A 27,750-nucleotide genomic window follows, 5' to 3' on the forward strand; every position below is an offset into this window, starting at 1 on the left:
TCAGATGACCAAGCAAAGAATCACTCACATCCGTGTGTTGTCTGGGTCTATATTGTTGGCACACACAGCTGTGTTTGTGTTATTGTCTTACTGGTTTACCATTGTGCTGGAGAAGAGATGAAGTAGCCTATTTTGAAATTGGCACCATCTACAAAATGACTTACTTCTAAGACACCCTTTTGGGAGTAGCTAGATCGTTGCTAAACCATTAGATTAGGCATTCGTATTAGCCTGTTGAAGGCGACAGAACATTAAAGTCTTTCATTCATAGGTTGAATTCTTTTTTATCTGTCTTAACTAGATGCGATAATTCTCCAACTGTTCTTATGTATAGACTAGCAGTGAGTCTGTGAGTGCTCCATGTCGCCGCCTGCTGAACAAGCCGCTCTCTACTGCAAAGGTATAGGTGAGCAAACCAGCTGATGCTCTTTACTGGGATAACAGTTCGTAGGAATAGAGCTGATTCGTGATTGGCGGGGAGACAGATCATTGCACTTTCTTTTCCCCCTGCAAGCTCCTTATGTTCACCGTGTGTGCGTGCAGTGAGCAAGGCGAAAGACTTCCGTCATTCTTGTTTTCAATGACAGCGAAATATTTTACTTTCTAACAATTCAAGGCATATAACGGGATATAACATCAAAAAGCAAACATGACGATACGGTCAAATCGAGATCATGCACAGCATTATCGGCCTCGAATGACATGCCTCAAAAAGGTAAGCAGTCCCTGCAGTTTAGCACAAATGTTCTTTAGTCTATTTGTTTAGCAACAAACAATGTGCGGAATGTACCACTTTAACCCACATTCGAAACGAAATTTAAACCCACTGCAAGGCCTGTGTCAACTTATTTTTATTTCACTATTTGCATTTTGCTTTTCAAAACGTTTAATGGTTTCTTCAGAAATTGTCGTCAGGGGGGGGGGGGGGATAGAACAAGTTCACTTACTCATTTGTAGCCTAGTCTACCTTAAATTATGCTACAGTAAAATGTCGTGTAGCCTAATTTTGTATAGTCATATGGGCTACGCTAGACCTAACCTACTTTGGTATCTTTGCTGTGATAGTTTTATGTTTGTTAGTTTTTGAGATTTTAGTTTTATTGTCTAAGCAGAATCACATAAGGATCCACAGACCTCAATTTTACACATTGTACCAAGACTTACTTTGGTTTGGACATACACGGTTATTGGATACTGCTAAAAGCTTGTAGACTTTGCGGCAATCATGGCTGAAGCCAGAATGTGTCCTCTAAGCCAATTAGTGTAACATCAGACAAGCTCTGACAGCTTTGGAGTTTTTCATGAAACTTGAAGTCTCTTTAAGCAGAAACATCATCTTTACAAGTTGCAGCAAAAACGAACGCCTTTCTCGGGTAGATTTGAAGACCCACATAATAAAATACCAGCAACGTTTATTAACAGTGTATTGCAACTTGCTTTATCGGTTGACCTCTCAAACTGATTATGAAGGGCAACTTCCGCTGGGAGTTGGGCAATCTATTTGGATTCTCGTTTGATATACAATCATGTATCCATGGGTCTGAAAGATTATTTGCAGAATGAAAGTCTTGAAGAATGAAACTAAAACAAGTAACTGAATGGATTTTTAGTCCTGCATTGGACATGTGAAAAACCAGTGTCCCCAGTTTTGTGTTATTGAAATAATGAGCTTTCCCAGCTTTGGTGCAGCTGCCAACATATGGTTCTGAATCACATAACAGCAACAGTAGTTATTTAGAGCTAGTACATCTTTTCAAAGATATTCTTTATTCACTGTGCTGTGGGTCAAAGCTGTTACCCAGCATTTTGTGAAGTAACCGATTGAAGTAACTGTTCATTTACATTGACAGGACAACTCACAAAATACTAACAGCAACTAAAAGAAACAAATGCCGTGTAAAAGCAGACCCTGCTCAAAACCACATAAGCCAAAGCCAGGCTTTTGTGGCCCTTAATGCCAGAAAGAATTGGGTGAATGAGTGCCACCACTGGGTGAATTGGGTGAATGAGTGCCACCACTGGGTGAATTGGGTGAATGAGTGCCACCACTGGGTGAATTGGGTGAATGAGTGCCACCACTGGGTGAATTGGGTGAATGAGTGCCATCACTGGGTGAATTGGGTGAATGAGTGCCACCACTGGGTGAATTGGGTGAATGAGTGCCATCACTGGGTGAATTGGGTGGATCACTCTCCTTCTCCCCTCAGGTGGAGGCCTTGGTTGTGGAGATGCAGGATTCCAAAAGTGGGGTGACGGCAACAGAGCAGAAGCTCAACGTCACCACCATCCCCCATGTGATGACAGGTGAGTCTGGGACTCCACACCACAATGAGCTTGGTCACATGCATCATTTACTTTTTTTAACTGTGAAAACTCTTGCTGGTATTATATGGTATTGCAGACAAAAATGCTGAACAGACTATACTTATTTTTGTTAGGGGCAAGCTTTTGATTTAGCTGACACTTCGGTACACAGTGTGCAACAACTTGTGGGACACCATTTCTTTGGACAATTTTACCTTTGAACTAAGGCTCACAACTATACCATCCTTATTTTTCTTTTGAAATATGACTTATTATATTAAATATCATCTTAAACTAAATATAAGCTAAACTTGTAGGACAACACTTCAGTACGTATTTGCAACAGATGAGATCAGCTCGTAACAATAACTGAGAATGATGGTGATATGATCTTATGTAGTTGATCTAGAGATTTGAATCCACAGTATATAGGTATATAATATAGATAGTGCACAGGCCCATAGGCCCCCTTGACCTGCAGTATATAGAGCAGGGGGCAGTGCTCTTGCTGTGACTGTAGTAAGCAGCTAACATTGGCTATATAAGGCAAACCTACAATTGGATGAGCTCTGGGCTCTGTGTACTGCTCTGAAGTGGCACCCTTAAGCTCCTCTAAGGGCTTAAGTATACTCCAAAACTCCTGCGTTCGCACAACGCGGATGCCTATGTGTGCAATTGTGTCTCCAAAGGATACTAGTTTTGCTGTTGAGGACATGTCTCTCAGTGCACAAGCTCAATCACAATTAATGAATTAATTAAAATAGTAATCTCTACGTCATGTGAATCTCGTCGTGTCTACATTGTGTGTTATTTTGTATGGGTTTTCTCTGCCCCTTCATAACTATTTTCTCCTAGCTACCTAGATAGCTACCTACCTTAAAACACTGTCACTAGAAATCCAATCAGCCATGATTAGCTGAAGCATGAACTAAACAGATCTCTCATTTTATCAGCTGGTCTCCCATAGTTTTATTCACAGCGAGCAAACATACTAATGAAAAAGTTAAAATTGAAGTCGCTTTGGATAAAAGCGACTGCTTAATAATGAATAAATAGCGTAAATGGATTTGTTTTGTCTTGACCCTGAGTGACTTGACCCTTGACCCTTTAAAACTTGCATGTACAGCACAGATCAGCGGCTGGGGAAAGCTGGTCAAGCTCACCTGACCTCGGATGAGAGATGAAAGTGAAGAGACGTGGCCTAGATAAAAAAAAAAAAATACTCCTATGTTATATTTCAGTTATATTTCATTACCATCAAGATGATGCTGGAGGCATAATGAGACTTATGTGGTAGCTTATCGAGTGTTATCCCCAAAAGACTGAACTATTTGTAAGATGTGCCTCACAGAATGTGTGTTCCTGACATACATTTCTTGCATACATACCTGAATAAATAATTCAGCTCAATTTGCCCTTATGTCATTCCAAGTACAATTTAGACATAATGGTTTAATGTATCGTAAGCTATTTTGTCCTCACCACCCAGCACATAGATACACTTGTTGGAGTTGTGTAAATGACATGTTTTTTTCTGTTCCTACTCTCCTTACCCCTGTAACAGTAACCCTATGAGCACAGTGTATACCCACTGCCGACCTTAAGCATATGGGTCCCCCCTTATGTGTGTGGTTCTGCTTAAGGTTCCTTCCTGACTAGGGAGTTTTTCCTTGCCACTGTTGCCATTGTGCTTGCACTAAGGGGGTCCAGGCTCTGGGCTCTGTAAAGCGCCTTGAGACAATTTATTGTTCTGGCTCTATGTAAATACAATTGAATTTAATTGAATTAAATGTCAGTGTTGGTTTCACAGGTCAGGATATTCTGGCATGGATTGCTAACAAAATGAAAATGGACGCTGAAGGTGAGTGATAGTAAGGACACAGAACATTATTGCATTGTGTTTGTCAAGATAGTTTTATCTAACAGAAAGCGGTTGCTGTTATGACCAGGGAATCTAGAATCCAAAGTAGATTGCCTACATCCTTTATGCGCTATGTCCTTTCGATACATGTGGATTAATCGTATTCTCTTCTTTATTTTTTTTTTAAATGATATTGATATTATGTCATCATCTGTTTTCCCCGTTTCCTCTGTCAGAGGCCCAGGCTCTTGGCACTATGCTGGTGGCATATGGCTACATTTACCCTCTGCAGGACCACAAGAAACTGATCCTCAAACCCGATGGCAGCTTCTTCCGTTTCCAGGTTCATTTGGTGTCCAGCGACTTAACTTCCCCAGTCATCACAGAACATCCATAAATGTTTCACTTGTTTTCTCTACACTGCCAATTTGTATTCAGTACTTTGATTGTATTTATGTCCTCATGCAGACTCCGTATTTCTGGCCGGTACAGAAGTGGCAAGCTGAAGATATAGATTATGGTATGTTCATTTCATGTGCCGCCTGTGCAGACGTCCACAAGTCATGTGTTTTGAATATGATCATACAGTACACATCTCCTTGAGCCATGTCTTCCACATCACAGCTTTAGTTTTCTCACACAATGCTCTTTCTCTCCTTTCAGCAATTTACCTGGCCAAGAGGAATATGCGCAAAAAGGGGACACTGGAGGTGTACGAACAGGTGAGTAGGTGAATAGACACTTCCTATATTATTAGACTTCAGAGCGTTGAACATACAACACGAATGCTTAAATGCACTCTCTTTGTTCTTCTTAGGCACGCTACAATGAGTTCCACAAATGGCTGAACCCCAAATGGGATTTCATCGTGATGCAGGCTACGGAGCAATACAGGTCTGCTGCCGTCCTCGCATTCCCTTTTAGCGACTTTTGATGCCACTGTGGTGAGGCCATTCAAAGCACTGCTGGCAGTGAGCCTGGCCGTTCACCACGCTAATGCCAGAATAATGGGCATTAGCGTCTACATATCTGATTCAGCCCCATGTTAATAGGTGTTACTAGGTGTAATGACTGATAATGACACTTGCTGTAGAGATGTGAACAGGGCACTACTGAAGGACGTTATCTTATTGATCATACGTTATAATGGAAAACATTTTATCACTTTCATCAGGGCCAACAAGCAGCGACAGAAAGCCGACCGTGTGGTGTTTGATTGTCAGGAGCGAGCCTACTGGATTGTACAGCGACCACCAGTGAGTCTTTCCGAAGTAAAACCTCAAACAAGTGTAATAAATCAATTATACCACAAGAGCCATCATTTCATTTCATATGCCTTTTGTGGTGTGACATCACAAGTACATACTGTATAGATCTTTCTGAAGTACATTAGCGACTGTCCATGCGGTATTTAATAATCCACATAAGTATTATATAGATGAATTCGTCCATGCTAAAGTAACACGCACAAGTCTATTGACAATCTATAATTCATATCTACAGTTAATCTTTTAGCATTTCCTGAGTGCTGTATGTGGCGATTTCATCCATGTCAGTCTCTACAAAATGCTTCTTGTTTTTGTCCCTCCGTAGCCAAGAGCTCACAGTGCCCTGGACTGCATGGACCGCCTGGTTGATCCTAATGATGAGGTAACAGGTGAGTCTGATGGACAGTGAGACCTGGAGCTGTTGCCATGCTACCATAGTTGTGCTACAGTCACAGCAGTGTTAAATGCCCCCTGTGTGGTGGTGAGGCTGTTGGCCTCCTGGGGGGTGGTGAGGCTGAGGTTGCTCCCACAGGTGTTGGAAAGCAAGAGAGGGGATGATGGTGGCTGTGTTGGCCATTTGAGCTGCACCCTGATGGTAGTGATGTTTGTGGTGGGGTGGATAAGGGTAGGACTTCTCCCAACCACAGCCCCACACATAAGTGCATTAGGGAGGCTTAGTGGTGTGTCTGCCTTGGCCCAGAACGCCCAGGGGGCCACAGTCACTCTCAATCTGCTTACTCAGCCATAAGAGGATTCATGACCTGCTGATCTTCCACCAGAGAGTCCACCCCTCCCTCTCACTCTCTCACTCTCTCTCTCTCCCTCTCTTTCTCTCCCTCTCCCTCTCTCTATCTCTCCCTCTCTCTCTCTTCCCAGGCCTGCTCATGCTTATCCTCTCCCTCCCTTTACCATTCCTTGTAGATCCAAATAATGCAAGGTAAAACAAGCTTAGACGGAAGGGATGTACTCGGCACCCTCCTTAGCTTGGCCTGCGGGGGTGGAGGGGTCTTTGACAGTAAAGCAGCTCCTTCAGTTGTCAGGGCTTGTCCATGATGAGTGGCAAGAGGCTTTTATCTTAGGCCCCATACCAAGAATATTACTTAATATGCTGCCATCTTTAGCTAGATCTGTTGTAATCGTAAGTACGAAGTAGTAGGTAACTCCAGACTGAATCTAGCTGAACCCCTCAGCATGTCTGCTAGAGTTTGGTGCTCTCTCCCGTAGTAACATTTTAGTTCTCATAGATGGATCTTTGATAGCTCAGGAGACCTAGACTATGCATCAAATGTATTACATATCATGTAAGATTACTTAGGATAAACAGTTTGAGACAAAAATTAGATGAAGTGCTTTATTGTAAAAATCAGAACAGAGAAGGTAATATTGAGATGTCTAAACATTTACTCAAAACTATGCGTGATTTGTGGCCCTGTTGAGATCTCTATTTTAACACAGGAGAGAGTTGATCGACATAGAAATCTGAGAAGCAGGAAATTTTAGCTCATTGTTGTCTTGGAGAAACTTAGGATATAATAAGGAGCTATTTGAATCTTTTTTTTTAGATTTTCTTTCCTTATGGGCTGTCTTTTGGTGTCCACACATCTTAAATTTAGTTTACCTTAATACAGATTAACTGTTTTTTTTTTGCTTGCGTGTAAACACAGCATATGCCACTTGTGTAGAGAGTCTTTGATATGCTGCCCTATATTTAATTGGATTGGAGATAAAACTGATGTTTGACTGATACCAGTACCGCTCTTTTGATTGGTGGTTAGTGAGTGAATAGTGAATCATATTATATTCTTCAGTGTCGTACCAGGTATTTTCAACTTTTAAAGTGTGACTTTATGCCGATAAAGCTTTTGTTGATCATCCTTTGTTTTTTTCCCCCTTTCTTTCACACAGATTTAACTTCCAAGAGGACAGCCAAAAGACACACACACATTCTCTCATGCACACTTAAAATCTGTCTATTTCATGCTTCTAGTTATATTATTCCTGTGTGTGCTGCCAAACCCATCTTTATAAAGTTTTTTAATAGTTTGTGTTTGCTTTCTTTAGTGCCCATACTTGTGGTTGGATAGATATCATTAGCATTATGCTAGCAATACAGGCAGCGTTACATCATTATTGATTGAGTTAGAACTTTAGTACTTGTGTGACCCTCTCTACTAACTTATGCAATTAATTATTTTAGCTAACCTTAACCTTTTATTCCTTTCAGACACGAACCTATGACCACTACAGAAGGACTGTACGTAGCTGTCATCTTTTATAAATATTATTTATATTCCGCTGAGAATCCAAATTACACAACATTAAACCCTTGCCTGTTATTTTTTAGACCATCTACCTGCAGCAGGCCATGGCGAGGTCAAGGGTCAAGTCAACAGTGTCTCTGGGAGCGTAAGTCATTTCAGAACATTGGAGAACATTGGAAAACATGCAAGCTTATTCCAGTCAATGTCAAACTGAATCAAGACTTTTTTGAGACAATGTGACTTGGTTACTTGGTACTTTTAGAGTGTTTATTAATTTAATATCAAATCGCCACTTGTAGTTTATAGTGAAATGTCATGAAATCAACAAAAGATGAACTTTTTATTGGAAATATATTGTCATATGTTTGGGTTGATTATATAGATGTATTGACTATATTGAAATATACTGATTTATGTTTTAGTGACTGATAGCCTTGCGCAAAGCAGACATTCTTCTTCCTTTCCACATTGGTTTTGAACACAGACTGATTTATTATTTCAATTGTTGGGACCATTTCATCTCTATCTTACAGTCTTGTCAAGTACATTAACACATACAAGAACCATGACCCCTTCCTGGCGCCCTGCACTCCCAGCAACCCTTGGCTGAGCGAAGATGACACTTACTGGGAGCTGAACCTGCCAACGTAAGCTACGGCTGAAGCTTCTGAAACTGGCATCGCACAGTGGAATGACATCGTAGTTTATACATCATAGTTATCGTTTATACATCGTAGTTATATGTTACATTATAATGTGTTTTATGTGTATTTTCCCCCAGTGTGGAAGTTCCTACTAAAATGCGTGTGGAGCGTTGGTCCTTCAGTCTCATGGACCTGTTTAACGACCCACGAGGTCGCAAGGACTTCAAGCTCTTCCTGAAGAAGGAGTTCAGTGGTATGTGTGCGCTTCATCATGTCAACAGATCAAATGTATATAGTGATGGCTCCGACATGACTCGTTAAATGCACCAAAAAGGCCTTGATTGGCTGTTGACACTCTCTCACCACTGACCGCAGGTGAGAACATGGCCTTCTGGGAAGCTGCAGAGGACATGGTGTGGGGATCGGCTGCCTCCATGGCCGACCAGTCCCAGACCATTTTCAAGTGAGACTCAGACTAGATAAGTGTAAAGTGTGTCAAGGGTTTAGCAAACACATGAATGTAGGACAAACAAACCCCTCTATTAGTCTAAATGAGCAACACTGTCTCAGGGATGAAAAACAGTTCAGAAGATAAAAATTATTCTGGACTATCCCTGGGGAATACTGGCACATATCAGACTGCTAAAGCTGTGTTAGCATACTGTGTTAGCATACTCAGTGCCGTTATAATGTAATTTTGACCTCATGTGTCGTTCTGTGTGACCAATGCAGAGCCTATGTCAGCCAGTACTCTAAACGAGGCAACCCAGCCTATGCAGTCATGGCTGATTCTAGTGAAGAGAATTTACAGAATAATTTCAGAGCCCCAAGAGCTATTGTTCATAGAGCTAGTCTGAATAAGCACAGACCACAGAGAAGGCATGAGGATACAGCAGACCGACATTATATATGAAACTGCATATATACAGATGGTACAACATAACCTAAAACGTCCCCAAAACATAAACAACTTTCTCTGTGATTGTACTTGTAGAAGTCTTTCACCTTGTGTGTTTGACTGTTTGACCTCATGTGTTTGACTGTTTGACCTCATGTGTTCGACTGTTTGACCTCATGTGTTTGACTGTTTGACCTCATGTGTTTGACTGTTTGACCTCATGTGTTTGACTGTTTGACCTCATGTGTTTGACTGTTTGACCTCATGTGTTTGACTGTTTGACCTCATGTGTTTGACTGTTTGACCTCATGTGTTTGACTGTTTGACCTCATGTGTTTGACTGTTTGACCTCATGTGTTCGACTGTTTGACCTCATGTGTTTGACTGTTTGACCTCTGGCCCTGCTTGCATCCTCAGGACTTTCCTGATTCCTGGAGCTCCTCGCTGGATCAACATTGACGGCAGGACCATGGGCCTAACCGTGAAGGGTCTGGAACACCCGCACAGATACGTCCTGGATGCCGCTCAGACCCACGTCTTCCTGCTAATGAAGAAGGTGACGTAACAATCATCTTCATGGTTTTATATATAACATTATAATGCATTATAATGCATACGTCTTCTTTTTTTTGTGAGGGCCCTTTTGTTATTGAAGTGGTTGTGAGTAACCTGTTTTCTGTCACAGGATACTTTTTTCCGATACCTAAAATCACCTGTTTACAAGGATATGCAGAAGAGAGCAATCGTACCGCCGTTACATAACTACAGGTATGTTCCTACAGAAATGTTACTCGGGCTGCTTGGGGCATACTGTAACTCTTGGTAAATATCATCAAAAACTTTATTTGTACGGCGCATTTCATACCAGGAGGTAACACAATGCGCCTCACAGAAGGAAAATGGGGGTGGGAGGGGTTACAAACACTTGTAAAGAGCAGAGATTTTCCAGAAAAACAAACCAGGAAATGATGTACTAACCACACTGAAATATCTCTGAGTAGGATCACAGACTCATACACAACGCATACGCATCACAACATAAACACAGTCACACAATCAGTCTTGGAGCATCATTGTTAATTGGATCTGATCTGATCTTGTCATATTTTGTGCATTCAGTTAGGCTAGACAACCACAGCACCTTGCTCTGTGAGCCTTTCCTCCTGGATAGTTACTTATTTGAGCCTTTTCTTCCTAGATAGTTACTTATTTGATTGAAACGGACTGGAGTAATCACTCCCTATTGGTGACCGATTGGCCCATCAGAATTCTGGTAGACCAAGCTCGTCTCAGTTGAGGGGTCCCAAATTGTCATCCCACAAATTTTAGAATTATATATAAAGAGAGAGAGTTTAATGTAGTTTAATCTCACCCATCTCTCTCTCTCTCTGCCCTTACCTATAGTGATGCCCAGGTGGAGCAGAACGCCAGGAACCGCAGGCCGGGCACCGACCCAATCCTCATTTGGCAACAATTGGAGACGGAGCGCAAGGCAGCAGACTTGGCGGGGAAGCCCGTGGACATCAGTACGATCAAAAACAAGATTGACCGCAAGTAAACCGACGGCCCACCATCCCCAAAGACGGAGACGAGAAGAGGGAAACGCAGTATTTATCTGAACACCCATATGAGATTCAACCAGCCGGGAAGATATCACTTCTGTTAGAACAGCACAGGAAAGCCCATCAGGTGGCCTGTGAAAACTGGTCAAGGCAGTGTATGAACATGAGGTGGGTTTTAGAGCAGGAATGTACGGTAGACTCTGATGGATTGAGGAGGGCATTCATGTTTTAGTTTTTTTTCTCTAGGAGGTCTCTTAATAGAGAGATAATTATAATGAGGTCATGGTACCACTAACAAAATCTAAGATAGATAGTATTTAGCACAGGTAATCTTCTTTACTGGTTGCATTCATCTTTTTATCTTGGAGCAAATTACAGTTGTATTTAACACCTGTTCACCTTTCACCCATCACTAAGGCAAATGTTTGTCGTCTGGAGTTTATTGTGTGTGCTTGTTTTGTGCAATTTGTCTGTGTGTGTGAGAGAGAGTGTGAGTGAAAGAGTGAGGTGAATGAATTTAATTTACTTTTTTGTCTGTCAACACAATATCCTATGTAAATACAAGATCTGTTCGGTTACACAATAAAGTCCACAAACCAAAGCAGCTGCTGACATGTGTTGTTCAATTGTAGAAATAGTTGATCATTTTCAAATCTCTTGAAAATAAACACAGGGACTAACTGTATATTCTTTGTTTAAAAGTCTAGATTGACCGATTTACAACTGATATTTGTTCCACTTTCTCCAATGTGAAAGCACAAATGAAAACAAACCACAAAAAAAAAATCCTTAATATTTCAAAATGTATTTATATATTATTTTATACAGCCTTTATACATGTTTAAAAACCCACATCTTTTAGTGAAACATCATCATTTGGACATGCTGGACAGCCAGCCAAGTTTAAAGAGGGAGGAGCCAGCCTGCTCCTCCTCCTGATTGGCTAGCTGTCTAAACAGGTTGCCGGGGCGGAAGCTGTCCTCGGGAGCGGCGGTTGAAGCTGGTGTTACCTGTTAGGATGCAAACACAAACGCAAGTTTACAAAAGCAAGTACCCGCCCAGTTTAGCATGAAAACACAGGCACCGAAACCACTATTGATAGTCAAGTATTTACTATGTGTGTGTGTGTACTGCTTGACACACTCTCATTATGCAGATGCTATGGTATTAGAACCATTCACCAAGAAGCACATGCACATGTTCAGAGAATAGCCTTGGTGACCATGACAACACAACACAACAGTCAGACCAGAATTTCCTCTCAAGAGGACAAGCAGACTCAAAGCGGTTCCAAGCGAGGCAGCCTATGCATTTTAGGCATCTTCATTCTTTGAGGGTTTTTTGTTTTTCCTTCTTCCTTTGTTTGCTTTCTCAGGGGCAGGGGAAGTGTAAACAACGTCTAGAAGCACTTTGTTTTGTGTCAACAATTAAATATTGCAATCTTTCAATCAATCAAGAGACTTCCAGTACATTTCAAATAGAGGAGGGGGAGGGAATTCTTTCAGTGACAAATGTCTTGTGATAGTTTGCAACCTATTACTTAAAGTAGCTTTAAGATTTTCTCTCTCTGATATGTTAGAAACTGCACAACCTGTTCACAAGTTGTTTTTCCACAACTTACCTTGATGAAAGTCTGACAGGTGACCAGGACAACAACAAAAAACAAATTCCTCTACGTGACTTAATATATAGATAGATCATTAATGTAATTGGACACTGCAGACACCCCGTTACAAAAACATCCCCCAAATGAGTAAATGAAGCAGTGACCGTTTTGAAGCTCCGGTGCTCAATATTCTTTTTTTTAGCATTAAATTAGCATTAGCTTATATGCTTTCAGAGGAAGACCAGAGCAGTCAATGGCCCCACACTCCACACCTGGAAGTCAGGCGTCAAAGTTTAGCAAAAGGCACTGCAAAGAGCACACTCCACTCCACTCCACTGCAAAAGACACTGCAAAGAGCACACTCCACTCCACTCCACTGCAAAAGACACTGTAAAGAGCACACTCCACTCCACTCCACTGCAAAAGACACTGCAAAGAGCACACTCCACTCCACTCCACTGCAAAAGACACTGTAAAGAGCACACTCCACTCCACTCCACTGCAAAAGACACTGCAAAGAGCACACTCCACTCCACTCCACTCCACTGCAAAAGACACTGCAAAGAGCACACTCCACTCCACTCCACTCCACTACAAACACACTATCACCTATCGCAGAGGAATCCAGGGGCTTCCTTCACAGGCATCTCTGCATCTCAAAACCACTGGATGTGTAGAGAGAGCATGACATGACTGACGTGTACACACATGACTCAACTCCAAGCAAACACGTCTCGCTCACTTACAGCTTGTTTATGTCGCAGATACGTAATCTTTCTTTTAATCTTTACATGGAGAGAGTGTCCCTGTTTGCAACTCGGTTTCTCACACACACCGTTATGTGACTTACCAGTGGTCTGGTGATGTCTGTGCTCCGTGTGGCTGACTTGGCTTTGCGGGAGTTGGTCATACTGAGTGGCAGCAACCCAAACCTGGGAAAATGAAAATAATAAAATGTTAAAATAAAATAAATAAATAATAAAAAAACATGACCCATAACTCACCCAGTATGCTATATCATTATGGAGCATTACTACACGACTGCACGTGTAATCACACACACATTGACCCTCATTCTCGAAAATTTTCTGAAGTTTCTTCTGAAATGTTTCTTACGGGCTTCGGAAAAACAACGTAAGCAAAAGACATCCGCCAAATTCATGCACGCTTGAAAATGTGGTCCTACGCAGCAGAAGTTTTCTGGGCTGTGCTCCCCCGGAAGAGTTTTCTTAAATTGAAAGCGCGTTCTCGTGCTCCTGAATTTGCATACATACACGCCCTGCCAGCTCCTTATAAGGGCACGCAACCGTAGTGACGTGTGCAGTCGGAATCGACCGAATCTACACGAAAGCAACAGCAGTGTTCGTGTACATTACATTTAGTCATTTAGCAGACATTTTTGTCCAAAGCGACGTACAAGGGATAGAATAGTCAAGCTACGAGCAATAGAGACCTAGTGTAACAATAAATACTACTTTACATAAGAAATAGAAAAACGAAATAGGAAATAAAAACGAAGTGCAGGAATGTAACTGCTATAAGTGCAAGTTAAGCACTAGTCGAAGTGCCAGTTAGGAAGGGAGGTGCTCTCTGAAGAGTTGGGTCTTCAAAAGCTTCTTAAAGGTAGAATGGGACGCGCCTGCTCTAGTAGTGCTAGGCAGTTCGTTCCACCAACGTGGAACTACTTGAAAATTCTGGATTGCCGTACTTGCACAGACGGCAGTGCCAAACGACGCTCACTAGACGAGCGCAGCATTCCGGTGTAGTGCTTTTATTTATTTTATGACATCACGGTGCCTCGTAGAATCATGACTATAGGCCTACATGTGAAACGTAATTGTTAATGATACTTTAATCCGAGGATCTGTAGAGTTGATGTGAACGCAATCACCAACGATTTCTCACAAATTCATTAACACGGAGAGTTTTCTTAAATGCGATTCCTCAAAAAACCACAAGATGGCCCACGGGGGTTTTTTAAGGAATCGCATTTGAGAAAACTCTGGCCGAGTTACGACTGCTATTTCGAGTTCGGAAAGTCTTCTGAAGTTCAGAGCAAATCCCAGATGAGAAAACTTTCATGAATGCCAAATGTTGTCCTAAAGCCAATTCAGAAGAAATTCCTCTTAAATTCCTCTTAAATTCTTCTTAACTGCGTTCGAGAATGAGGCCCATTGTTATTTCAAATACATTTGAATTACAAAGATTTAGTCAGGCTCACTGGAAACAAGGGGCCAATTTTTACAAAATGTGTTTTTCTCTTAGACAGGTCTAATTTGGCTAATTGCAGTATGTTCCAAATAAATCACCAAATCCTGAAGGGTGATTATTAAAGAGACTTTTAAATGTTAGTCACCTGTGATTAAATGACAATGAAAAGGTCTAGACGTCCGTGGTGGGCTTGTTTAACTGGTATTTAATGTAGTTGTTTGGGCAGCTGGCAAACTGGATACATTGTGAGTACTCGACTTTGCTCAAGAGGAGATCAACACTGTCGCCGCCTACTGGGATTTGGAATATTCACTAATAGGAGCGATCCGCTCGAAGAGTGGTGATGTAGATTTCATAATGCGATGTAGGATCATTTAGCTGGCTTCAGAACCTTAGTGATGTTTTAACTGCGGTCCCTTTTGTTGGTAACGTCTCAACAAATGTTGACCACAAAAACACCCTTTGCAAATACGGCCCTAGCAGGTTTCTAGTGAAGCACATGATTTGTTCACAAACTGCACACAGATGCAGACAAAGTTACATCAACACTCACAGACACACACACACACACACGCACACGCACAGACACACATACCGGATCTGGCTGCTGGATAGCGGCAGAATGTTGTAAGGCTCCTGGGTGGTGACGGCGTTGCCACGGGAACTGAACTGCTTCTCTGTGCCAGCCAGAAGGCCTAAGAGAACCTGAGGAAGACAACAGACCAGCCATGAGCGGACCCTGCTCAGGAGATCAGGACCAAGGCCATCACTTTCACATACATGTGAACCCATCACTCAGCATAGTGAACCGCTTCTCTTTAGCATATAGCTAAAATTATGAAGTGCTTCTTTCAAAGGTCCTGTAAGGAAGAATGCAAATTACATGTTGGCTCTCAAGAAGAAAGGAAATGTATGCGTTTGTTTTTTTCTCTTGTGGATAATTATCCTTCCAAATAATCACTGTCAGCAAAAATGATATTCTTTAACTGTCTATATAAATTAACAAGTATTGTCACTGATATATTATTTAAAAGCCTAAATCTAGGTGTGTGTAGAGGTTAGAGATGAGGTCCATTAGGAGTGTGTAAGGGGGTTTGGTGTTTCATGTGTTTGGTCCTTACTGAGGTTCTTTGAGATACGCGGTTTAGGTTGCTGTTCAGGTGAGGGGTAAAGACATCAAGGTCGAACGGGTCAATGTGTCCTTCCAGAGAATCACACACCTCCTGGACCCTGTATAAACACATATATAAACAGGTCAATGTGTCCTTCCAGAGAATCACACACCTCCTGGACCCTGTATAAACACATATATAAACAGGTCAATGTGTCCTTCCAGAGAATCACACACCTCCTGGACCCTGTATAAACACATATATAAACAGGTCAATGTGTCCTTCCAGAGAATCACACACCTCCTGGACCCTGTATAAACACATATATAAACAGGTCAATGTGTCCTTCCAGAGAATCACACACCTCCTGGACCCTGTATAAACACATATATAAACGGGTCAATGTGTCCTTCCAGAGAATCACACACCTCCTGGACCCTGTATAAGCACATATATAAATCACACACCTCCTGGACCCTGTATAAGAACACAGACACACAAACACAAACCCACAAGCATGCATTCTGGGTATTACCATCTACAGTCTGTGTATCACACTTTCCTAACGTCTTATAAGAAAATGTTCAGAGTGGGTGTCTGTGGCTGTATGTGCCTGTATGTGTGTGTCTATGTGCCTGTGCCTGTATGTGTGTGTGCCAGTGTGTGTGCCTGTGTGTGTGTGTGTGTGTGTGTGTGTGCCAGTGTGTCTGCCTGTGTGTGTGTGCCAGTGTGTCTGCCTGTGTGTGTGTGCCTGTGTGTGTGTGTGCCTGTGTGTGTGTGTGCCAGTGTGTGTGTGTGCCAGTGTGTGTGTGTGCCAGTGTGTATGTCTATGTGCCTGTGTGTGTGTGTGTGTGTGTGTGTGTGTGCCAGTGTGTGTGCCAGTGTGTGTGTGTATGCCTGTGTGCGAATAAGAGTTGGAGTACCTGGGGTCCTGCTGACTCCGGGAGCTTTTGCCCTCCTCCAGACGAGCGGCAAGCGTAGCGCTGAGGTAGCGCACATCAAAGAGCAGCTGCAGCGCTCGGTTCTGGGTCATGAGGAAGGCCACGTCCTGCAGAGGAAGACAAGAGGGTGGAGGAAAAAGAAGAAAAAAAAAAGAAGAAGAAAGATTGGTAGAGAGAAATAATGGGTATGACATAGCGGTAAGAGAGACAGAAAAGGAGAAAAGAGTGGGAGAATGAGGGGGAGACCAAAGTAAAATGTTGTTTCTAATTAGAGTCACACTTAGACAGCTGTGTCCACCATCTCACAGAGTGATATAGGGAGATGATTTTACAATGTATCAGACGTTTATTTATTCAATGACAGCTTAAGTGAGGAATGGTGTGGTGTTTTGAAGTGATTACCCTTCATACTGATATTGTTGTAAACTACTGAGCTGAAATCCATTTAATTCAGCAACTCAATTTAGATGAGGTTATCGCAAAGATAAGAATTCCACACACACACACACACACACACACACACACACACACACCTTGCCCTGGCAGTTCCTGGTGAGCATCTCATACTGGTCCAGAACTTGGTCCAGGCAGCCCTTCAGCAGCTCCACCAGCGTGACCTTTGGAAGAGCGTGACCTCCGACCCGGTTGACCTCCAGGCACAGGTGGAAGAGGAGAGACTGCACATACCAGGAGGGCTAACAGGAACAACAGAAGCAGCCTAATTACACCTCTCACACGCCATCTCCTTCAGTCTTACATGCTTGAAAACAACCAGAGAAAGTACTTGGGAAATTTAGGATCATAGGTTAGATATGGGAACACATGACACCACAGGACAAGAAATGCACACAGTTAACTGTATTGTAATGTATTTTTACTGAATATATGAGTGCAGGCAAGCAAGAACCATTTCTTGATTCATGTGTCTTTTGATTTCTTTCTGGACAACTCAAGACATAAATGTTGTTATATCCATCTCATTGAAAAGGTATAAAGACAATGCTAGCTTGATAGCGATCCGCACAAATTTGAGGAATATTTGGATGCGCACTGGAAGCATTTAGCAACACACCACACTGGAGACCCCGGAGTCTTCAGACGTTTTACTCACCTGAACGGGAAGGCGGATCTTGGACACTACGCTGTTTCCTGACTCCGCCTCCTCCTGAATCTCTAACTCCTCCCAGTTTGTGGCAGTGCCCAGGATGGCCCCAGCTGATTCGCTGTGCAGCGCCGCCGAGAAGCGTTCCACCACCGTCTGAGAGAGAGAGAGAGAAGAGAGAGGGGGTCCATAGGGGGCGCCACAGAGCACCATGAGGAGGGTTGCATGAGGCCACTGCATGCTGTGCATTTGCTTCTACACAGTGCTGCAGCTCAAACAGTGTGCCATGCCACTTAAAACCTGAAGATCACGGTTTATACACGTCAAATGAGTCACTGAGAGTACTACTGGAAAAATACCATACTTCTTAAACATGTCTGCTCTCAGGCTCCGAAAACAATATGTTTCAAACACAGAGACAAATATCAAAATGTCAAACGTTTCATTTATCTAAAGACAGTGTTATATTATGCTAATTAAACTGTGTTTAATTGATCTAAAGACAGTGTTATATCATGCTAATTAAACTGTGTTTAATTTATCTAAACACAGTGTTATATCATGCTAATTAAACTCTCAAAGGTATTCTACTCACTCTAACAGACATTAAGAGAAAAGTAAGATAAACATTAACCGTCTGAAGTTGTAACCTCTTACACAAGAGTGCACTGAACCCCGTTGAACTGTTTCAAAGGGAGATCTTTGTCCTCACGCTTCATAGTGTCCCTGTTCTATGCCTTTCCGGCGCTCTAGGTCATTTACCTTTGACAGGGCTCCACTCCAGATGCCGTAAGCTTCCATGCTACAGGTGAGAAGCTCCTCCTTCAACCCCGCCCACTTGGCCTGTGCAGGGCTGACCTCCACAGCCTTGGCCCCGCCCCCTTTGCTTAGCTTCCTGCTCTGTCTGGGCGTGCCTCTTACCGGGACCTCCACTGCCCCTTGCTGTTTTCCCAGAATGCATTGCCTGAGGCTCGGACACAGCTCCCCCATGGACTGGCACAGGCGTGCCATGAACAGAACCAAGCCCATGCGACGGGGACTGGCATCAGGGCTGCCGGAGCACCTCTCCTGAGCGGAGGCCAGCTCTGTGCGCACGCTGGCCAGAACGTCCCGAACGCAGGCCAGGCAGTGCTCCCTCAGCGTGTCCTCCACAGCCCAGGCGTCACGGAAACGGTTGAAAGCCGAGGAGGAGGAGGTGGAGGTGGTTTCTAGAGGGGAGACGTTGGTGGACGAGGCGGCGTCCTTTCCGTTCTTGTCGGCGGGCAGGTAGTGCTGCAGGTCGTCCAGCTGAGCCTTGAGCTTGGCGTCCAGCGCGGAGCAGAAGCTCTGCACGCAGGGGGTCAGTGCCTGGGTCTTCATGGACAGGCCGCTCTTCTGCTGCTGCTGCTGCTGCTGCTGCCCGCGCTGCGCCACGCTCACCCAGGCCGCGTCGCTCTGCAGGTCCCCCGCCGCCTCCGACCACAGAAAGGCGGCCACGTCGCTCTCGAACTGAGCCCCCCGGCTGAAGCCCCCAGCGGAGGAGTTGGAGGAAGAGGAGGAGGATGACAGCGATGACGACAGCGATAACGAGGAAGGCTGTGCCTCCAGGTCGTGTAGGGCAGAGGTCAACAGCTGCCTGCAGCTGCTGGAGATGCCCTCAGTGCCCTCCTGGGTGATAGCCTGAGAGAGAGGGAAAGAGAGAGAGGGAAATGGAGAGAGAGAGGGAAAGGGGGGGTGGAGAGAGAGAGAGGGGGGGGGGTCAGAGGGAAAGAAAGAGAGGGAGATAGAGAGGGGAGGTCAGAGAGGAAGAGAGAGAGAGAGAGAATGAAGGGATGAGAAACATAAGGGTCTCTTCATTCAATGACACCGATGTCTGAAGCCACTCTTAATACTGAACTTGGTGTGTGATGGTGAACCTGAACACAGGCCTGATCTCATCACCTTTTGTCTGAGTGCCGTTGGTATTCAAGTAGTACAAAGATGAAAGAGCAAGTGTGAGAAAGGCAGAGTGTGCACAGAAGTAGAAGCGCTGACACCAATTCAGAGTTGCTGGGAACTCGGTGAAGGTGCATGTCAAGCGGGCATCTCCAAAACCACACCGCAAATCACGTCTCATCACATGCATTCTGCAAAGCATGCATTGAACTGCAGAGCAAACCACATAGGCCTGTCACTGTCACTGACACACATCTGGCTTTCTTATGTCCAAGTTGACATTTACATCGAGTCGACTCAAAAGCAGTACTAGCAGTACTGTTGTGTTTTATATTAATATATTAAATCAATCATCAATACTCGTACACTATTCATTTTAATTACGCTGATTTATTACGCAAAATTATCAGTGTTCTTAATCCCCATGACACTCAACAACATTTACATTTACATTTAGTCATTTAGCAGACGCTTTTATCCAAAGCGACTTACAAGGATGTATACACATTTTACATTTACACTGATGGCACACTGCACATCAGGAGCAATTAGGGGTTCAGTGTCTTGCTCAAGGACGCTTCGACAGGGAATCGAACTAGCAACCTTTTGATTACTAAACGACTTCTCTACCTCCTGTACCACTGTCGCAACAAATATCACTAAAACCTTCGCTTGGTGCTCCCACACACTTAAAACCTGTCGTTCTTGTTAGGCCGCTTTTATTTGCGCAAGGACCCGTGGATTTTGTGAAGAAGGTTGTGAAGTAGATGTTGAAAGCAGACGTCCTGTGTTTACTGACAACTCAAGCCATTCTTGTGTGTCAGCTCGCTCTGTGTTGGGTGGTGCCACTAGCGGGTAGTTTCATGTGACCAACGACAGCAAACACGATCTATTTACTTATCTGCAGATTGCTTTAAGGGCGTTACCTTTTAAAATATCGTGACTGCCATATTCAGTGTATTTAGGGTAATACACAATAATGGTGTTTGTTTTTTTTTTATTCATTTTACCCGTGCTGTCAATAGATCACTACTAGAGACAGCCACTAAGGCCACGTGATGAAGTTAAAAAATTAAATAGCCATGTATCCCTTTGACACGTTTTATTAGTAAGCTCTGGAAAGGGGTGGCATGGCACAGCCTGGTGTGATACTGTAGTATGGCACAGCCTGGTGTGATACTGTGTTATGGCACAGCCTGGTGTGATACTGTAGTATGTGGTGTGATACTGTAGTATGTGGTGTGATACTGTAGTATGGCACAGCCTGGTGTGATACTGTGTTATGGCACAGCCTGGTGTGATACTGTAGTATGGCACAGCCTGGTGTGATACTGTAGTATGTGGTGTGATACTGTGTTATGGCACAGCCTGGTGTGATACTGTAGTATGGCACAGCCAGGTGTGATACTGTAGTATGTGGTGTGATACTGTGTTATGGCACAGCCTGGTGTGATACTGTAGTATGGCACAGCCTGGTGTGATACTGTGTTATGGCACAGCCTGGTGTGATACTGTAGTATGTGGTGTGATACTGTAGTATGGCACAGCCTGGTGTGATACTGTGTTATGGCACAGCCTGGTGTGATACTGTAGTATGGCACAGCCTGGTGTGATACTGTAGTATGGCACAGCCTGGTGTGATACTGTAGTATGGCACAGCCAGGTGTGATACTGTGTTATGGCACAGCCTGGTGTGATACTGTGGTATGGCACAGCCTGGTGTGATACTGTGTTATGGCACAGCCTGGTGTGATACTGTAGTATGTGGTGTGATACTGTAGTATGGCACAGCCTGGTGTGATACTGAGTTATGGCACAGCCTGGTGTGATACTGTAGTATGTGGTGTGATACTGTGTTATGGCACAGCCAGGTGTGATACTGTAGTATGGCACAGCCTGGTGTGATACTGTGGCATGGCACAGCCTGGTGTGATACTGTGGCATGGCACAGCCTGGTGTGATACTGTGGTATGGCACAGCCAGGTGTGATACTGTAGTATGGCACAGCCTGGTGTGATACTGTGTTATGGCACAGCCAGGTGTGATACTGTAGTATGGCACAGCCAGGTGTGATACTGTAGTATGGCACAGCCTGGTGTGATACTGTAGTATGTGGTGTGATACTGTGTTATGGCACAGCCTGGTGTGATACTGTAGTATGGCACAGCCTGGTGTGATACTGTAGTATGGCACAGCCTGGTGTGATACTGTAGTTATGGCACAGCCTGGTGTGATACTGTGGTATGGTATTGGTAACCAAAAATGTGATCACTAGTGGGTAAGCAGTAGAACTTGTATATTGGGATTGTATTTTATTTTATTGTATCTTATTTTTTTGATTTATTGTAAATGTTATGTTTGATGTACGTTAATGCCTTTTTTAGGTTGTATAGCCTTTTTCACTCTGGCAGGGGGACTGCCAATGGAAATTAGCCTTTTGGCTATAATTGGGTGCATTTACATTTTAATGTTCATGAATGTACACTGCCCCTCTTAATCAAATAAACAAATTGATTGATTGCACAGCCTGGTGTGATAATGTGGTATGGCACAGCCTTGTGTGATACTGTAGTATGGCACAGCCTGGTGTGATACTGTGGTATGGCACAGCCTTGTGTCTGCCTATGTCTCTCCAGCATATCACCCTCTTTCAGTGTTTTTTTTCTTTTAATATAATTTCTTAACTTGTCAAGACACTGCAGAAATAGTCAACACTACTGTGCCAAAATTCCTGAACTAATTGTAACCACCTCTTGCTTCTGACTTTATTTGGCAATATTGTTACCATCTTGAATCATGTACTTCAGCTATAGGGTGGTCAGGGACAAGACAAGCTTACGTTTTAGGCGCAAACATGGACTGAGACTGCAGGAAGGACTGTTTGGGTGTTTGCCAAAGATCATGTCAGATGCATAACTTCAAAACTGCACTATATATATATATATATATATATATATATATATATATATATACACATACATACTGTACATACACACACACACACACACACACACACACACACACACATATATATATATATATATATACACACACATATTTACCTGCAGGCGCTGGAGGAAGAGCTGCTGCAGCAGGTCGTCCCAGAGGGAGATTGGCTTGTCCAAGAGCCTCTGGCACACCATGGCCCAGTGCTGGTTGATGGAGTCGCTGGACAGCAGGTCCCACACGCCATCCCGGATGGAGGCCAGGCCCTTGAGGCTACGCACGAACACCAGCAGGCTGCTCACGCCGCAGCGGATGTCCTCCTTACACCTGAAAAAATGTGAGAGGCTGCAGTTTTAACACAGATCTGCCTTTGCATCAGAGAGATAACTGGCCACTTACAAGCGCTTTGAGACAATTTATTTATTTAAGACAATTAAGCGCCTTGAGACAATTTTATTGTTTTAGTGCTATATAAATAAAATTGAATTGAGTTGAATTGAATTGAATTACGTGTCAATCCACTGCTGCAGGGTGTCCCGCAGCTGTTCGCTCTGAATAGGCTGGGCCAGGGTGCGAAGGGCGGGCTGGAAGTCCGTCACTGAGGGGGGCAGGTACTTAAACCAGCTGCCCGCGCTCATATCCTCATGGAGGACCTTCTTCCCTTTAGCTGGGGAAAAACAATCACCGTGTTAAACCATTCAGTCATTTGGACTCATCAGTGTAGTCCCAGTAGTATTACAACAGACTGAGAAATCATTATATACAGTCATGGACAAAAATATTGGCACCCCTGCACTTCTGTCAGATAATGCACCACTACTCCCAGAAAATTGTTGCAATTACAAATGCTTTTGTATTCACATGTTTATTTATTTAGTTTGCATTGGAAAAACACAAAAATATCTGAGAAAAACCAAATCTGACTTTTTTCCACACAAAACTCCAAAAATGGACTGGACAAAATTATTGGCACCCTCAACTTAATAATGGGTAGCACACCCTTAAAAATAAAAAAATAAAAAAATCTGAAATCAATTGCTTCCTGTAACCATGAATGAGGTGTCTTACACCTCTCTACTGGAATTTTGGACCACTCTTCTTTTGCCAACTGCTCCAGGTCTCTCACACTTGAAGGGTGCCTTCTCCCAACTACTGTTTTGAGATCATGCCACAGTTGTGCTATGGAATTAAGATCAGGACTCATCTCGGACACTTCAGAACTCTCCAGTGCTTTGTCTTAACCATTTCTGGGTGCTTTTTGAAGTGTGCTATGGGTCATTGTCCTGCTGGAAGACCCATGTCCTCTGACGGAGACCCAGCTTTCTGACACTGGGCCCTACATTGCGCCCAAAAATGATTAGGTAGTCCTCAGATTTCCTGATGCCATGCACACAGTCAAGGCATCGGGTTCCAGAAGCAGCAAAGCAGCCCCAAAACATCGGTCCAGCTCCACCAGATTTGCCTGTAGGGACTATGTTCTTTTCTTTGAAGGCCTCATTTCGTTGTCTGTAAACTGCCTTACCAAAAAGCTCTACTTTGGTCTCATCTGTCCACAGGATGTTCTCCCAAAATGATTTTGGCTTCCCCAGGAAAGTTGTCAAACTCCAGTCTGGCTTTTTTTATGTCTGTGTCAGCAGTGGGGACCTCCTGGGTCTCCTACCATAGCATCCCATTTCATTCAAATGGCGAAGGATAGTGCGAGCTGACACTGTTGTACCCTGTGTCTGCAGGGCAGCTTGAATTTATTTGGAAGTTGTTCTAGGTTTTTTATCCACCATTCGAACAATCGTTTGTTGCATTCTGCCATCAATTTTTCTCTTTCTTCCACATCCAGGGAGGTTAGTGACAATGTCATGGGCTGTAAACATCTTGATGACACTGCGCACAGTTGACACAGGAACATTAAGATCTCTGGAGATGGACTTGTAGCCTTGAGATTGTCCATGCTTTTCTACAATTTTGGTTCTCAAATCCTCAGACAATTCTTTGCTCTTCTTTCTTTTCTCCATGCTCAGTGCGGTATACACAGACACACAACACAAAGGTTGAGTCAACTTTGCTACATTTTAACTGGTGGATCTATATTACCAGCATCCGTGACTTGCCACAGGTGAGTTTAAATACAAATTAAAGGAGCATTACATGCTTGAAATACAATTATTTCTTACAATTTTGAAAAGGTGCCAATAATTTGGTCCAGTCCACTTTTGGAAACAATAGAAATCAACATGTGAATACCAAAGCATTTGTAATTGCGAAATTTTTCTGGGAGAATTGGTACATTATCTGACAGAAGTGCAGGGATGCCAATATTTTTGTCCATGACTGTGTGTGTGTGTGTGTGTGTGTGTGTGTGTGTGTGTGTGTGTGTGTGTGTGTGTGTGTATATATATATATATATACACACACACACACACACACACACACACACACACACACACATACGTATATATATTATAAATATTAGACAAGATTTGTAATTCTTTGATTAACCGAATCAACATCCTGGAATAAACAGGGATCGGTTCGATTACGTATGTTTGAGGAAAATAGGACAGAATGGCCTAAATGTGAATCTGTAGCCTGGCCAAGGACAGCGGGAATCTATGTGACTCTTATTCACTGTTTTTGTCTGAGAAAGAGTGAGCGCCAGCGTACCGGCAGACGTGGCGGATGTGGCGTTCTCCAGGGTGGCGAAGAGCAGGCCGGAGCCCAGGCCGGTCTCTGCCAGTCTCCCCTCTGGGGGCACGTAGAACACGGCGTACGCCTGGTACAGGGTGGTGACCAGCAGCTCCACCAGCGAGCACACCTGGGCTTTGATACCAGCACCTGGGGTTGAGAACACAGAGGGCCAATTCATCCACAGAACCACAAGAGAAAACACTCTGCAAAGGTCTTTGTCGCAATCTCAAAATGACATGTTGGTATTGCAAACAGTCCTTATAATATACTACTATATATAGCATTTTTAAATAAGCAACGTGGGGCAGTTAAGGCATTATGCAAAACACCAACACATCACTTCGAACTCCTTAGCTAGTCTTAGTGAGTGAAATAAGTTGACTCTGCAAAACTTCCCATCCAATCTAACTGGTCTGCGAGTCAGCATTAACATGAATCCCCCCCCCCCCCCCCAGAGAGAACAAAACCCAACAGAGTGCGCACCATGCTGTGGCTGGTTGAGCAGCTGCTGGATGGAGGCTTTGCGGGCCAGCAGGAAGTCTGCCAGGGCCTGGCGGGGCGAGCTGTCCTCCAAGAGCATGGTGGAGACTAGCGCCTCGGCGATGGCCTGGTCTGACACCGCCCGGCCTCGCAGCAGAGACTTGCTGTCCAGCAGAATTGTGGACCTGTGACAAAACGTGTGATAAAGATGATCCTGCGCCATCTTGTGAAATGGGTCAGAAAAATCTAAACTCTGAAGTAAATATCAGAAAAGACACACGCAAAACTCTGTGGTACACATAATAATTATACTGATTCTTTTCCAACTACACACCAACTCAAAACTTCTTTCAAGGTAGTTGATTTATTTTGGTAGACAAAATGTACTTGTCTTAAGATTACCATCATTAAAATAATCATGTGTGTTGAGAACATAAAGTGCAGAGAGCCTTGGCTTGCACGCTTCAACAAGGTTTGGTCATTTGCCAAGTTTAGATGGAGTAGACAGAAACAACAAAGCTGAACTGATAAAAGCAGGAACTGGTGGTCATGTTCTTTTCCATTTACATCTGTTTACTGAGCAAACATCCTTATTCGTACCGATTCACAATACAGGGCGTTCTGCTTCATGAAAAGAGAATGGACAGCCTTGGCATTCCAAGCACCTTGCTCTACCAGTAAAACCACACAAAGGGATTGTCTCCAACTGCTGTGCAATAGTGCCTAGTTGTGCCCAGTTACATATAAATGGAAGGGTGGTATGCATACAACGACACGCTCTGTGAACAATCCAGTACCTGAAGTGTCCTAGAGCCGCCACCTGCCTGACCAGGATGGGGAAGCGTGTGAGCACTGGGCTGTAATGTGGTCCTCCGCCCTCCAGGTGGAGCTGGCTGTTCAGGTGGCAGCACAGCAAGTACAGCTGGGTAGCCTGCAGGTACTGGGAGGATTCCATGGCACTCCATATCCTCTCTGGGATCTCCAGAAGAAGCTTTATATGAGCTGCCATAGTGTAGAATTTCTCTTGGGACTGCTTTTGACTCTGGCAAACAAACAAGACAGGGGACAGAGGTTCCTGATACATTCTTGGGAATGGTACAGTTTGTCACAGATGAACTCAGAAGTGAAAATGACAGGTGCAGGAAAAGGACCAATCTCTTTCACATCTCTACAACAACTATTACTGCTTATCTGCTGTAAATCATAGTACATGCATACAAACATAACCCCTTACACACACACACACACACACACACACACACACACACACACACACACACACACACACATACATACATACACTCAAAACACTGCCATATAACATCACACGTTGATGACTGAATCGTTGACTGATGACATCGAAATCATATGGCATGATCAATTTACTACACAACTGACATAGAGACTACTACGTGTCTACAGGATGACGAAAGTATTTAAACTAGGAGATGAGAGGAGTGTCCTTTTTGTAAGGCTGATGATCACTGTTATAGACAAAAATGTAAAAGTAGAAATAAGATGACTTAAGGTTACCTCTTCTTTGCTATTTATCTGAAGCGAGGTTTTTGTTTGTTTTAACTTGTTGCAAAAGCTGTACATGTTCTGGATGGATTTCACGACACTTTCCGAACACTGCCTCATCTCGCCAATGGTGTCAGCAGCATCTATTAGGTCCCGGTAACGCTCGCCGACCATCTGACGAAGTTCCTCCTTTTTTTGCTCTATTCCACCCCGTACCCTGCGCTCTATCGTTCGAATCTCCTCGGTGTTGTACCGTTCAAACAAGACCGTCGGGTCTTTGATTTCAGACACCCGAAGAGACTGAGCTGGAACAACTGCCATCATACCAACACAGTCCTGCCAACTAAACTACAACCCGGAAGCGAGGAAATTGCCCACGTAAACAAGGGGTCAGAGGTCATATATTCAGCCCTAAGAGAAAAGAGGCTCGTGGTTTC

General features: G+C 43.6%; 2 protein-coding genes across 3 annotated transcripts; one reads left to right on the forward strand and one right to left on the reverse strand.

The window, feature by feature from the left end:
• The first annotated feature begins 394 nt into the window (after positions 1-394).
• On the forward strand, positions 395-11,399 carry rgs9a (regulator of G protein signaling 9a). Its single transcript, XM_012827260.3, has 17 exons — positions 395-715; positions 2,208-2,304; positions 4,115-4,165; positions 4,402-4,508; positions 4,634-4,685; positions 4,829-4,887; positions 4,983-5,059; positions 5,340-5,421; positions 5,759-5,815; positions 7,658-7,687; positions 7,778-7,839; positions 8,228-8,341; positions 8,476-8,591; positions 8,714-8,801; positions 9,654-9,792; positions 9,922-10,004; positions 10,641-11,399. Exons 1-17 carry the CDS (start codon positions 650-652, stop codon positions 10,792-10,794), a joined length of 1,434 nt encoding a protein of 477 aa, XP_012682714.1. The 5' UTR covers positions 395-649; the 3' UTR covers positions 10,795-11,399.
• Positions 11,302-27,699, reverse strand: cog1 (component of oligomeric golgi complex 1). 2 transcript variants are annotated; one of them, XM_012827258.3, is made up of 14 exons: positions 27,326-27,699; positions 26,590-26,834; positions 25,796-25,977; positions 25,289-25,459; positions 23,141-23,297; positions 22,747-22,957; positions 18,533-19,429; positions 17,780-17,926; positions 17,202-17,363; positions 16,651-16,775; positions 15,737-15,845; positions 15,211-15,320; positions 13,255-13,336; positions 11,302-11,808 (listed from the first exon to the last, which is right to left on the reverse strand). In XM_012827258.3, exons 1-14 carry the CDS (start codon positions 27,635-27,637, stop codon positions 11,671-11,673), a joined length of 3,048 nt encoding a protein of 1,015 aa, XP_012682712.2. In that variant the 5' UTR covers positions 27,638-27,699; the 3' UTR covers positions 11,302-11,670. The 2 variants fall into 2 exon arrangements, with proteins under 2 accessions (XP_012682712.2, XP_031421201.1); XM_031565341.2 differs by lacking the exons at positions 11,302-11,808; positions 13,255-13,336; positions 15,211-15,320; positions 15,737-15,845 and adding an exon at positions 15,873-16,165.
• Positions 27,700-27,750: the final 51 nt, after the last annotated feature.

Source organism: Clupea harengus, chromosome 1 (assembly GCF_900700415.2).
Source record: "Clupea harengus chromosome 1, Ch_v2.0.2, whole genome shotgun sequence".
Classification (NCBI taxonomy): domain Eukaryota; kingdom Metazoa; phylum Chordata; class Actinopteri; order Clupeiformes; family Clupeidae; genus Clupea; species Clupea harengus.

Coding starts and splice junctions, on each gene's coding strand:
- rgs9a (XM_012827260.3), top strand. CDS start 650: ATGACGATACGGTCAAATCGAGATCATGCACAGCATTATCGGCCTCGA. Junction 716..2,207: donor GAATGACATGCCTCAAAAAG/GTAAGCAGTCCC, acceptor TTCTCCCCTCAG/GTGGAGGCCTTGGTTGTGGA. Junction 4,686..4,828: donor AGCTGAAGATATAGATTATG/GTATGTTCATTT, acceptor CTCTCCTTTCAG/CAATTTACCTGGCCAAGAGG.
- cog1 (XM_012827258.3), bottom strand. CDS start 27,637: ATGATGGCAGTTGTTCCAGCTCAGTCTCTTCGGGTGTCTGAAATCAAA. Junction 19,430..22,746: donor TCTTCCTCCAGCGCCTGCAG/GTAAATATGTGT, acceptor CCTCTCTCTCAG/GCTATCACCCAGGAGGGCAC. Junction 11,809..13,254: donor CAGACATCACCAGACCACTG/GTAAGTCACATA, acceptor GCATCCTAACAG/GTAACACCAGCTTCAACCGC.